Here is a 14867-nt window from a genome sequence, read left to right on the forward strand (position 1 = left end):
CCCAAGCCCAGACACATACACCCTTAATGGGCAACAGGTCCTAATGGCCTCCCTGAGGTGTCTGGAGCTAGAGAAAGGCTAGAGGTGGGCGGCGAGAGGTACAGCTAAAGTAAGCCTGCTTTGAGCCTGTAGTTCTATTCCAGTGCTCTGTATCACTGTAGTGTCTCTACAGTGTGAATGAAGATGCTCTCTACCTGTGCTGTTCCTAATCAACTGTAATGACTTCATCCCAGGGAGCTGGCAGCTCATTACCCCCAATACAGCTGTAGAGGTCTGGGACTGGAGGGACCTCTGTGCCCTCCCCCATCTCTCTCTCTCTGCACGGCTGAGCACCACACAGACCGGCACAGAGAGGCTGTCACAGCCCACAGTAGAGCTACTGTGATGGGGCTAAACTCTCCGCCTGTGTGTATGTGTGACCTTACACCTGACACTGAGGCGCTACTGTACGGTAGCGGCACAGAGATGTATACATTCTCTCTCTCACACACACACTCTCAGAGTGTCTCAGACAGGTCATTATGTATTTCTGTGGTCAGTGGCCTGTGCACCTTGTTGAGTCATCTTCTAATAGCAGCAGAGCAGAGCCTGTGTACCCTGAACAAAGACAGAGCGAGAGAGAGAGAGAGAGAGAGAGAGAGAGAGAGAGAGAGATAAAGTGAGGGAAAAAAGTATTTGATCCCCTGCTGATTTTGTACGTTTGCCCACTGACAAAGAAATGATCAGTCTATAATTTTAATGGTAGGTTTATTTGAACAGTGAGACAGAATAACAACAAAAATATCCCGAAAAACGCATGTCAAAAATGTTATAAATTGATTTGCATTTTAATGAGGGCAATAAGTATTTGACCCCCTCTCAATCAGAAAGATTTCTGGCTCCCAGGTGTCTTTTATACAGGTAACGAGCTGAGATTAGGAGCACACTCTTAAAGGGAGTGCTCCTAATCTCAGTTTGTTACCTGTATAAAAGACACCTGTCCACAGAAGCAATCAATCAATCAGATTCCAAACTCTCCACCATGGCCAAGACCAAAGAGCTCTCCAAGGATGTCAGGGACAAGATGGTAGACCTACACAAGGCTGGAATGGGCTACAAGACCATCGCCAAGCAGCTTGGTGAGAAGGTGACAACAGTTGGTGCGATTATTCGCAAATGGAAGAAACACAAAAGAACTGTCAATCTCCCTCGGCCTGGGGCTCCATGCAAGATCTCACCTCGTGGAGTTGCAATGATCATGAGAACGGTGAGGAATCAGCCCAGAACTACACGGGAGGATCTTGTCAGTGATCCCAAGGCAGCTGGGACCATAGTCACCAAGAAAACAATTGGTAACACACTACGCCGTGAAGGACTGAAATCCTGCAGCGCCCACAAGGTCCCCCTGCTCAAAAAAGCACATATACATGCCCATCTGAAGTTTGCCAATGAACATCTGAATGATTCAGAGGACAACTGGGTGAAAGTGTTGTGGTCAGATGAGACCAAAATGGAGCTCTTTGGCATCAACTTAACTCGCCGTGTTTGGAGGAGGAGGAATGGTGCCTATGACCCCAAGAACACCATCCCCACCGTCAGACATGGAGGTGGAAACATTATGCTTTGGGGGTGTTTTTCTGCTAAGGGGACAGGACAACTTCACCACATCATTTGACGGGGCCATGTACTGTCAAATCTTGGGTGAGAACCTCCTTCCCTCAGCCAGGGCATTGAAAATGGGTTGTGGATGGGTATTCCAGCATGACAATGACCCAAAACACACGGCCAAGGCAACAAAGGAGTGGCTCAAGAAGAAGCACATTAAGGTCCTGGAGTGGCCTAGCCAGTCTCCAGACCTTAATCCCATAGAAAATCTGTGGAGGGAGCTGAAGGTTCAAGTTGCCAAACATCAGCCTCGAAACCTTAATGACTTGGAGAAGATCTGCAAAGAGGAGTGGGACAAAATCCCTCCTGAGATGTGTGCAAACCTGGTGGCCAACTACAAGAAACGTCTGACCTCTGTGATTGCCAACAAGGGTTTTGCCACCAAGTACTAAGTCATGTTTTGCAGAGGGGTCAAATACTTATTTCCCTCATTAAAATGCAAATCAATTTAGAACATTTTTGACATGGGTTTTTCTGGATTTTTTTGTTGTTATTCTGTCTCTCACTGTTCAAATAAACCTACCCTTAAAATTATAGACTGATCATTTCTTTGTAAGTTGGCAAACGTACAAAATCAGCAGGGGATGAAATACTTTTTTCCCTCATATAATGTGGGGTGGAGAGCAAAGCACAGAGGAGCTAGTTAAAGGGCCTGTCTTGTGTCGTCACTCAGAGAACAGAGCTGAATAGTATACGACGGTCTGAGTGCTGGACGGCGCCTGGTCAGAAGTTCTGCCCTGCATATGTGAAAAGGTGTGCTGGCACCCCAGGCTGAATTCTGGGTAATTATTAGTATGCTTGATCGCTAAGGGAGCCTGGGAGTGGGTGCTGAAGGTACACCCCCCCAGGGAATGAACATTGAACCCGAGAGATGACTCTGAGCCTCTACCCACAACCCACCTCTTCTCCGACCATTAAAGTGGAGTGAAGTTGCCCTTAGATACTAATCTAAGGTCGGTCTTGTGTTTTATGCCTAATGGTTGAGGTTAGGATCTGATTAGGGTAAGCTGATTCTAGACCATTGTCTAAGTGCAACTTCCACCCAGAGAAGCTCCTGAAGTAGTAGTGAAGATGCTAGTCAAGAAATTGTCAGGCAAACATGTCAACACTGCTGACTGACAAGACAAGTCTTAAGAATGAAAGGTTGCATACAGTGGTGGGAAAAGTACCCAATCGTCATACTTGAGTTAAAGTAAAAAGATACCTTAATAGAAAATGACTCAAGTAAAAGTAAAAGTCACCTAGTAAAATATTACTTGAGTAAAAGTCTAAAAGTATTTGGTTTTAAATATACTTAAGTGTCGAAAGTAAATGTAATTGCTAAAATATACTTAAGTATCAAAAGTAAAAATATAAATTATTTCTAATTCCTTATATTAAGCAAACCAGATGGCACTATTTTCTTGGTTTTTATTTATTTACAGATATCCAGAGGAACACTCCAACACTCAGACACCATTTACAAGCGAAGCATTTGTGTTTAGTGAGTCTGTCAGATCAGAGGCAGTAGGGATGACCAGGGATGTTCTCTTGATACACGCATGAATTGGCCAATATTCCTGTCCTGCTAAGCATTCAGAATGTAACGAGTACTTTTGGGTGTCTGAGAAAATGGAGTAAAAAGTACATTATTTTCTTTAGGAATGTAGTGGAATAAAAGTAAAAGTTGTCAAAAATATAAATAGCAAAGTACAGATACCCCCAAAAAATACTTAAGTAGTACATTCAAGTATTTTTACTTAAGTACTTTACACCGCTGGTTACGTATACACACACACACAACCACAATATGACCTAAACTATAGAGCTAGAGAGTAAACATGAGTGCTGTGTGGGATTTAACTCACCCAGAATGCTCTATATTTCCACATTCATTTTTCCTCACATCATAAAGCTAGAGATAAGAGATGTGTTTAGCCTCTCGCACATACACACCACTGCAAGCTAGAGTATTCAGTTGTGATAACCACACTAAAGGACAGAGTGAAACTCCCACTTTAAAGGCGTTGGATTATCTACTAGCGGGAAACAGGGGGCCAGGCACGGCCGTACAATCTCTGATAAGCCAGATGAAGGCATGGGGAGTGGAACATGATGTTAGTGAGTGATAGTCTGGCTGATGATTAAAATGTCATGGCTCTTCATAGATGCCTTGCTCCACTCTGATCACAGTGAGGGAGGGAGCTGCAATACCCTGCTATGATAATATTAGGAATATATTTAGTTATTCTTTCTCCTCAGATGACTGCTCTACATATTAAAGCCACTAAAATACAACACTTGACTGATAAGGAAAACATTTAGAATATTGTATATTTAATGAAAACGATCACTGAATTTCTTCATTAATTTGAGTGTATGGGCCGACATCAACTAACAGTGCATATAGTGCACTGAACTAGGCTATATAGGGTGCATTCGGAAAGTATTCAGACCCTTTGACTTTTTCCACATTTTGTTACGTTACAGCATTATTCTAAAAATAATTAAATTAATGTTTTTCTCATCAATCTACACACAATACCCCATGATGACAAAGCGAAAACAGGTTTTTATAAAACATTTTAAATTTATAAACAGAAATATGTTATTTACATAAGTATTCAGACCCTTTGCTATGAGACTCAAAATTTAGATCAGGTGCATCCTTTTCCCATTGATCATCTTTGAGATGTTTCTACAACTTGATTGGAGCCCACCTGTGGTAATTTCAATTGATCGGACATGATTTGGAAAAGCACACACCTGTCTATATAAGGTCCCACAGTTGTCAGAGCAAAAACCAATCCATGCTGTCGAAGGAATTGTCCGTAGAATTCCGAGATAGGATTGTGTCAAGGTACAGATCTGGGGAAGGGTACCAACACATTTCTGCAGCATTGATGGTCCCCAAGAACAAAGTTAAATGGAAGAAGTTTGGAACCACCAAGACTCTTCCTTGAGCTTGCCGCCCAGCCAAACTGAGCAATCAGGGGGAGCAGGGCCTTGGTCAGGGAGGTGACCAGAACCCAATGGTCACTCTGACAGAGCTCCAGAGTTCCTCTGTTGAGATCGGAGAACCTTCCAAAAGGACAACCATCTCTGCAGCACTCCACCAAATCAGGCCTTTATGGTAGAGTGGCCAGACGGAAGCCACTCCTCAGTAAAATGCACGACAGCCCACTTGGAGTTTGCCAAAAGGCACTTAAAGGACTCTCAGACCATGAGAAACAAGATTCTCTGGTCTGATGAAACCAAGATTTAACTCTTTGGCCTGAATGCCAAGCGTCACATCTGATGGAAACCTGGCACCATCCCTACGGTGAAGCATGGGGGTTGCAGCATCATGCTGTGGGAATGTTTTTCAGCGGCAGGGATTGGGAGACTAGTCAGGATCAAGGGAAAGATGAATGGAGCAAAGTACAGATAGATCCTTGATGAAAACCGGCTCCAGAGCGCTCAGGACCTCGGAAGGTGAACCTTCACCCCCAGTCTAACAGAACAACGCCCCTAAGCACACAGCCAAGACAACGCAGGAGTGGCTTCGGGACAAGTCTCTGAATGTCCTTGAGTGGCCCAGACAGAGCCAGTACTTGAACCCGATCGAACATCTCTGGAGAGACCTGAAAATAGCTGTGCAGCGATGCTCCCCATCCAACCTGAGAGAGCTTGAGAGGATCTGCAGAGAAGAATGGGAGAACATTGTAGCGTCAACATTGTAGCGTCATACCCAAGAAGACACGAGTCTGTAATCGATGCCAAAGGTGCTTCAACAAAGTACTGAGTAAAGGGTCTGAATACTTGCGATATGTAAATGTGATATTTCATTTTAAAAATGTTCATACATTTGCAGAAATGTCTAATAATCAGTTTTTGCTTCGCCATTATGGGGTATTGTGTGTAGATTGATAAGGGTAAAAACGATTGAATCCATTTTAGAATAAAGCTGTAACGTAACAAAATATGAAAAAAGTCAAGGGGTCTGAATACTTTCCGAATGCACTATATATATGGGTTATGTGTGGCAGCATTCTGTGTGTTGTTGTGATTCTGGATGGCTAGATAGCTTGCAACAATGACAAGAAGCTGCCATGTGGGGAATCGTAGGTGGCTCGTTTCAGCTAGTTTTATCTTGTTCTTGATACCATGTCTTGTTTTGAGTTGTTTTGACTGATATCATGTCAATGCTAATATTGCAAAAATTTGCTGTAGCAACTGTAGCAATGTACAGTGGGGGAAAAAAGTATTTGATCCCCTGCTGATTTTGTACGTTTGCCCACTGATAAAGAAAGGATCAGTCTATCATTTTAATGGTAGGTTTATTTGAACAGTGAGAGACAGAATAACAACAAAAATATCCCAAAAAACGCATGTCAAAAATGTTATAAATTGATATGCATTTTAATGAGGGAAATAAGTATTTGACCCCCTCTCAATCAGAAAGATTTCTGGCTCCCAGGTGTCTTTTATACAGGTAACGAGCTGAGATTAGGAGCACACTCTTAAAGGGAGTGCTCCTAACCGCAGCTTGTTACCTGTAAAAAAGACACCTGTCCACAGAAGCAATCAATCAATCAGATTCCAAACTCTCCACCATGGCCAAGACCAAAGAGCTCTCCAAGGATGTCAGGGACAAGATTGTAGACCTACACAAGGCTGGAATGGGCTACAAGACCATCGCCAAGCAGCTTGGTGAGAAGGTGACAACAGTTGGTGCGATTATTCGCAAATGGAAGAAACACAAAAGAAATGTCAATATCCCTCGGCCTGGGGCTCCATGCAAGATCTCACCTTGTGTGGTTGCAATGATCATGAGAATGGTGAGGAATCAGCCTAGAACTACACGGGAGGATCTTGTCAATGATCTCAAGGCAGCTGGGACCATAGTCACCAAGAAAACAATTGATAACACACTACGCCGTGAAGACTGAAATCCTGCAGCGCCCGCAAGGTCCCCCTGCTCAAGAATACATATACATGCCCGTCTGAAGTTTGCCAATGAACATCTGAATGATTCAGAGGACAACTGGGTGAAAGTGTTGTGGTCAGATGAGACCAAAATGGAGCTCTTTGGCATCAACTCAACTCGCTGTGTTTGGAGGAGGAGGAATGCTGCCTATGACCCCAAGAACACCATCTCCACCATCAAACATGGAGGTGGAAACATTATGCTTTGGGGGTGTTTTTCTGCTAAGGGGACAGGACAACTTCACCGCATCATTTGACGGGGCCATGTACTGTCAAATCTTGGGTGAGAACCTCCTTCCCTCAGCCAGGGAAAATGGGTCGTGGATGGGTATTCCAGCATGACAATGACCCAAAATACACGGCCAAGGCAACAAAGGAGTGGCTCAAGAAGAAGCACATTAAGGTCCTGGAGTGGCCTAGCCAGTCTCCAGACCTTAATCCCATAGAAAATCTGTGGAGGGAGCTGAAGGTTCGAGTTGCTAAACGTCAGCCTCGAAACCTTAATGACTTGGAGAAGATCTGCAAAGAGGAGTGGGACAAAATCCCTCCTGAGATGTGTGCAAACCTGGTGGCCAACTACAAGAAACGTCTGACCTCTGTGATTGCCAACAAGGGTTTTGCCACCAAGTACTAAGTCATGTTTTGCCGAGGGGTCAAATACTTATTTCCCTCATTAAAATGCAAATCATTTTATACCATTTTTGACATGCGTTTTTCTGGATTTTTTTGTTGTTATTCTGTCTGTCACTGTTCAAATAAACCTACCATTAAAATTATAGACTGATCATTTCTTTGTAAGTTGGCAAACGTACAAAATCAGCAGGGGATCGAATACTTTTTCCCCCACTGTATTGTAGAGGCAACAAGTGCTCATTCATTGTGCACATGTATTTATGTTTTCAAAAAACATTGGAGACAAAATATACAGTGGCAAGAAAAATGATGTGAACCCATCTAAATCACAACAATAGACAAACACAGTCTGCTTAAACTAATAACACACAAACAATTCTAAGTTTTCATGTATTTATTGAACACACCGTGTAACATTCACAGCGCAGGGTGGGAAACGTATGTGAACCCTTAGATTTAATAACTGGTTGACCCTTCTTTGGCAGCAATAACCTCAACCAAACGTTTTTGATAGTTGCGGATCAGACCTGCACAACGTTCAGGAGGAATTTTGGACCATTCATCTTTACAAAATGTTTCAGTTCAGCAATACTCTTAGGATGTCTCGTATGAACCGCTCTCGAGGTCATGCCACAGCATTTTAAATCGGGTTGAGGTCAGGAATCTGACTGGGCCACTCCAGAAGGCGTAGTTTCTTCTGTTGACGCCATTCTGTTGTTGATTTACGTCTGTGTTTTGGGTCGTTTTCCTGTTGCATCACCCAACTTCTGTTGAGCTTCAATTGGCAGACAGATAGCCTTACATTCTCCTGCAAAATGTCTTGATAAACTTGGGAATTAATTTGTCCGTTGCTGATACCAAGCTGTCCAGGCCCTGAGGCAGCCAAGCAGCCCCAAACCATGATGCTCCCTCCACCATACTTTACAGTTGTGAGGAGGTTTTGATGTTGTGCTGTGCCTTTTTTTCCCCACACATAGTGTTGTGTGTTCCTTCCAAACAACTCAACTTTAGTTTAATCTGTCCACAGAATATTTTGCCAGAAACGCTGTGGAACATCCAGGTGCTCTTTTGCAAACTTCTGACATGCAGCAATGTTTTTTTTTTGGACAGCAGTGGCTTCTTCCATGGTTTCCTCTCATGAACACCATTCTTGTTTAGTGTTTTACGTATCGTAGACCCTTCAGCAGAGGTGTTAGCATGTTCCAGAGATTTATGTAAGTCTTTAGCTGACACTCTAGGATTCTTCTTAACCTCATTGAGCCTTCTGTACTGTGCTCTTGCAGTCGTCTTTGCAGGATGTTCACTCCTAGGGAAAGTAGCAACAGTGCTGAACTTACTCCGTTTATAGTAAATTTGTCTTATCGTGGACTGATGAACATCAAGGCTTTTAGAGATACTTTTGTAACTCTTTCCAGCTTTATGCAAGTCAACAATTAATCTTAGGTCTTCTGCGATCTATTTTGTTTAAGGCATTGTTCACATCAGGCAATGCTTCTTGTGAATAGCAAACTCAAATTTTGTGAGTGTTTTTTAAAGAGAAGGGCAGCTCTAACCAACATCTCCAATCTCGTCTCATTGATTGGACTTCAGGTTAGCTGACTCCTGACTTCAATTAGCCTAGGGGTTCACATACTTTTTCCAACCTACACTGTGAATGTTTAAATGATGTATTCAATATAGACAAGAAAAATACCATATTATGTGTGTTATTAGTTTAAGCACACTATGTTTGTCTATTGTTGTGCCTAAGATGAAGATCAGATCAAATGTTATGACTAATTTATGCAGAAATCCAGGTAATTCCAAAGGGTTCACATACTTTTTCTTGCCACTGTAGTTCACATGTTGTCAATAATCTAACGCCAACCCCAACCCTGTCTGTTTGCAGCATAGTTGCGCACGAGTCGGTTTTGTTGCTAAACAACCAACCAGTCTATACAGTAGTCTGTGAGAGAATCTAATGATCCAAGACATTAACCCGCTTTAACAACTATCAAATAAAATATTTTCAGACAGATGTAGCTCCAGGTGTTTCAGTGATTGTCTGTACCTTGTGTGTGTGTGTGTGTGTCTGTGTGTGTCTGTGTGTGTGTGTGTGTGTGTGTGTGTGTGTGTGTGTGTACCACTCCACCTGTGGTCCTATAAATCAGGCCTGTGTTTTAAACGAAGCCTCAGTTAATTGCACAACAGACACACACAGGGGCTTTTGGATAGTTTTTTTTGAGTAGACATTCTGTTTATGTTTGCATCCTGGAACAATCTCCACGGATCCCGTAAGCAAACGCTAGCAATTAAAACGATAGCATCTTCATATCCCTGCTCATATCCCTGCTCCCAATAACTGAAATAATATCGCTGTTTTATTAAGCCTTAATGTGGGGAAAGAGGGGAGAGGCTGGGGCGCTAAAGAGGGTACCCGTTCAGACGCCTTATCAACCTCTGATTTAAATAACAGCAAAATGCTTAGCTTAAGGGTGTGTAGTGTGTATGTATATATGGTGTGTGTGTGTGGTCTTTATCAGACACAGGACGCTAAGCTAAGCGCTGTGTCAGCACACCAGGATTTAATTACCAGTGCTAGCTAGCTACCTTTGTCCTTTAATATTTACAAACATCTACACCACTGTTAGTTAGTTAATTAGGAAAACACCCCGCCCTGGTCTGGTCTGGAGGAGAAACTAGGCTGCATATTCAGGACTCATTGGGGACCATAGCAAGCCATCAGGTAGCTGCAGATAATAGTTGAGCAAGAGGAACAGAGTAGTGTTTAGTAAAACCTGATGAGAGACTCCCTCTGCCCGACTCCCTCTGCCCGACTCCCTCTGCCTATCGAACATCATTCATCACAACCACAATTCACTAAAACACTGCTTCTCTCCACATCCCATCCTGCCTCCAGTGAAAACACTAGAGGGGCTAATGCAGTGATGTAACAGTCTATATAACAGCAGCTTGCGGCCTACAGTCAAGCGTAGCAGGATTAGTAGAGAAGTCTTGAAGAGCAGGAGTGTGTGTGTGTTTGGCCTGTAGGGTAGTTGATGATAAATCACAGTGGTACATTTTATAGTTCACATACACCATAGTAATGACATTGTAAATATCCATGACAGTAATAAGTAAAAAGTATGTAAGTACATACATTGTTTCCCTTTAAAATCACCTGTGTGCATATCAACATTACACAAAGAAAGGCATGCATTGAGACTGAGTTGTAATAGAACATATGGAGATAATATCTATAAAGAGAGAGGATATACAGGAGGTGTGTCAAATCTGCTATTATAACCTATAATGATGATAATACATTCTCCACTCGGGAGCTGGTTATGGATAAAACATCTATGATTGGAAAGCCATATGTGAGCACTGTATGAAAAGAGAGCAGTAGCTACACTATACCGTAACACTATAGTCTCCAAGCAGTAACGGTTTATGATATGTACCCCCACAAGGAGAAGAGCAGACACTCTCAGAGCTAAACTAACAAAGACAGGACGAAGAGGAAAAGAAAAACAAGCCAGTGAATATCTCTCTCTCTCGCCATCTCTGTGAAAGTCACACTCTCTCCCTGAACCCTGACTGCTCCAGAGAGCTGCTCCTTCCTTTTCCTCTCCTCCATCATTCCCTCTCTTCTCCTCTCGCAGATAGATGCCAAGACTAATATTTGGACTAATGAGGGACAGTTGAGACTACAGAATAAAGTATGAGGACCATGAACAGTAGCATCCATCCCACTCTCCAAAACAGCCAGTCAGTTCCAGTAGCCATAAGCAAACAACTCAATAACCAAGAAGCCATCTATTAAATGACACAAATAACTCACTCATATCTAGTTTAACCCACATAGTGACAGCCACGCTACATGGCCATCTTTTTAACACCAGAAGACTTAATTATCCGCTTCCTTACCATAGACTTGGTGAAGGGGCAAGCCAGGGTGAAGAACGACGTACGATGGATGGCCGTGTACATCATGTTCCCAGGGTGCACTGCGTTGGCAGTGACACCGTGGGGCGCGAGGCGTCGGTGGAGCTCGTTGGAGAACAGGAGGTTACACAGCTTGGCCCGGTTGTAGGCCAGCATGGACCAGTAGTCCTTCTGAGGAGGAGACAGCACAGCCAGGTCCATCTTACCACACTGGTCCAGCAGGTCTGTAAACCTGGGAGAGGGAGGAACCAAGATTAACTTTGTTTAACCACACAGAACAAAAATATAAACACAACATGTAAAGTGTTGGTCCCATGTTTCATGAGCTGAAATAAAATATCCCTGTGTCACGTCCTGACCCTTGTAAGAGGTAATTTGCTCTACCGCTCTACTAATTTAATTAGTAGAGCGGTCAGGGCGGGACAGCTGGTTGTGTTGGGTGGTTTTGGGGTTTCTGTTTATATGTGGGGTTTTACTAGTATTCTATTTCTAAGTTTTGTTTTCCAGGTTTTGGCCGGGTCTGGTTTCCAATCAGAGGCAGGTGTCTTTCGTTGTCTCTGATTGGAAGCCATACTTAGGCAGCCTGTTTTCCTTTGGGGTTTGTGGGAAGTTGTTTTCCGTTTTGTCGATGTACCTGACGGAACTGTTGGCTGTCGTGTTTGTTATTTTGTTTAAGTGTCATCATAAATAAAGGAAATATGAGCACTTTACATGCTGCGCCTTGGTCCCCTTTCGACGACCCATGTGACACCCTGAAATGTTACATACGTACAAAAAGCTTATTTCTCTCAAATGTTGTTCCCAAATGTGTTTATATCCCTGTTAGTGAGCATTTCTCCTTTGCCAAGATAATCCATCCACCTGACTGGTGTGGCATATCAAGAAGCTAATTAAACAGCATGATCATCACACAGGTGCACTTGTGCTGGGGACAATAAAAGGCCACTCTAAAATGTGCAGTTTTGTCACACAACACAATGCCACAAATGTCTCAAGTTTTGAGGGAGCATGCAAGTGGCATGATGACTGCAGGAATGTCCACCAGAGCTGTTGCCAGAGAATTGAATGTTAATTTCTCTACCATAAGCCGCATCCAACGTCGTTGTAGAGAATTTGGCAGTACATCCAATCAGCCTCACAACCACAGACCACGTGTAACCACAAGAGCCCAGGATCTCCACATCCAGCTTCTTCACCTGCGGGATCATCTGAGACCAGCCACCCGGACAGCTGATGAAACTGTGGGTTTGCACAAGCAAAGAATTTCTGCACAAACTGTCAGAAACCATCTCAGGGAAGCTCATCTGCATGCTTGTGGTCCTCACCAGGGTTGACCTGACTTCAGTGGTCAATAGCTCACCTTCGATGGCCACTGGCAAGCTGGAGAAGTGTGCTCTTTACGGATGAATCCCTTTATCAACGTTGTGTGAGTGAGCAGTTTGCTGATGTCAACGTTGTGAACAGAGTGCCCCAGGGTGGCGGCGGGGTTATCGTATGGGCAGGCATAAGCTTCGGACAACCAACACAATTTAATTTTATTGATGGCAATTTGAATTCACAGAGATACTGTGATGAGATCCTGAGGACCATTGTCGTGCCATTCATCCGCCACCATCACCTCACATTACAGAACGATAATGCACGGCCCCATGTGGCAAAGGATCTGTACACAATTCCTGGAAGCTGAATATTTCCCAGTTCTTCCATGGCCGGCATACTCACCAGACATGTCACCCATTGAGCGTGTTTGGGATGCTCTGGACGGAGGTGTACGACATCGTGTTCCACTTCCCGCCAATATCCAGCGACTTCGCATAGCCATTGAAGAGGAGTGGGACAACATTCCACAGGCCACAATCAACAGCCTGATCAACTCTATGTGAAGGAGATGTGTCGCGATGAATGAGGCAAGTGGTGGTCACACCGGATACTGACTTGTTTTCTGAACCACACCCCTACCTTTTTTTTAAGGTATCTGTGACCAACAGATGCGTATTTGTATTGACAGTCATGTGAAATCGATAGATTAGGGCCTAATTAACTGATTTACTTATATGAACTATAACTCAGTAAAACCTTTGAAAATGTTGAATATTGCGTTTATATTGTTGTTCAGTGTAGAAGTCTACATTTTACAGGAACAAGTCCAGTCAAGGATAACTTTATTGAAAGTACACGAGTTAATCTCCATTGGCTATACACATTTAAGTAAAACATTTAAGTGTGTATGTATGTGTGTGCTTGTGTGTGAATACATTCTGCAGAGTTTTTCTAGCAGCGTGGTCCTGACTGAATACAAATCCAGGGCGTGATATGATGTTCTTTAATTGCCTGCGACAGAGCAGTTAATGCCCAGATGTTTGACAAGGCCCTTGAACATTACACCGCTCGCTGGGTTATTATGCAGTCACAATAACACAGAGACGCACCGCAGTCAAACACACTCCCTCCTTCTCCCTCAAAGTGTGTGTGTGTGTGTGTGTGTGTGTGTGTGTGTGTGTGTGTGTGTGTGTGTACACATCTTAATCCAGTCATTAGAAAACCACCAATCAACATGTCACCTGGTTTCCTTGTTGTGATTTTACAAGCTGCCTGCTTGGCGTTTGTTTACCGTCCCGTCTCGGCTACATCCTTGCTTGGCTAAATTACAACATCTGCAGGCTTTATATTTCATGTGAGGAAACTGCTTTAGCACGTGGTGGGGTTGATAAATCAATTGGCTGAGTGAAATATGCTAATGTTTCTCTCAAAGCAAGTTTGTTGATGTTTGATAACACAATATGCTCGGTTTTAACTTGCACCTGTCCAGATGTAAATGAAGCTGCACTCTGATTTCATAGTGACCTACGCCACTTTGTCAACGCTTCTAGTAATATAAAATGTCTGTCTTTTTAGATTAGAAAATAGCACAAATAGAAACATTTCCATCCTTAACCATAACCCTTTCAGAGAGCTGCAATAGGAGGTTTTAGATACAGTATAACAGAGAGATGTCATAATACATTTGCTCTCCTGGTCTTTGAGCAGGTATAAAGCAGTAAGAGACAGTTCACCTATTAGTATTGTGTCAATTACACTGCAGGCCCTGGTGTTGGGGGGTGATACAGTTTTCAGCCTTTTCCCTCATCCCTCCTCCTCTGTCTCCATCCCTCTCCCTTTCCGTCTCTCCATCTTTTCATCCCTCCCACCTTGTCTGCTATATGCTGTAGGTCACAGCTTTTCATTACAACAGGGGGCTTAGGGAGTATAATCCACTACCGGGTCAGAGGTCAGACAGAGCCTGTGAGGGAGAGGCTAAGTGAAATAACCAGGAAGTCATAGCAAATAAGACACAAACCGAAAAGTAAGCGACTTCAACGAATGCAATATAGGTGTGGAATGGAGCGGGCAGAATGGCAGATGTAATATCAGATATGGTCTCTATCCCCTCTTCTAGGACCAGTATGTAACTGACTCTCTCTGTGCCTGCTAAGCCCTCTTTGAAGTGGTTAGGCACCATTGATTAGGGATGGGAGAGGAGGGCAAAACTAAGGAGGAAGGACATGGAGGGAGGGGTAGAGGAGGGGATGGATGAGGAGAGACAAAGATATGGGGAAATAGGTAGAAGGGGAGCGAAAAGAGGAGGAGAAGGGGAAATCAGAGGGATGGAAAGAGGAGAAACAGGTTTGAGAGGAAAGTGCCTGGTCTAATTGTAACTTCATAGGCCCTGTATCAAT

The 14867-nt window shown here is 43.4% G+C and overlaps 1 protein-coding gene across 1 annotated transcript in view; it reads right to left on the bottom strand.

Annotated features, from left to right (window-relative positions):
- The window catches only part of LOC115151360 (WW domain-containing oxidoreductase-like), a 265138-nt gene that overhangs the window by 164305 nt on the left and 85966 nt on the right, over nt 1–14867 (bottom strand). The window contains exon 5 of the mRNA XM_029695274.1: nt 11134–11383. Coding sequence (XP_029551134.1) covers nt 11134–11383 — 250 coding nt within the window. The remainder of the gene's footprint in view (nt 1–11133; nt 11384–14867) is intronic.

The sequence above is a fragment of the Salmo trutta genome, chromosome 17 (assembly GCF_901001165.1).
Source record: "Salmo trutta chromosome 17, fSalTru1.1, whole genome shotgun sequence".
NCBI classification, from domain to species: domain Eukaryota; kingdom Metazoa; phylum Chordata; class Actinopteri; order Salmoniformes; family Salmonidae; genus Salmo; species Salmo trutta.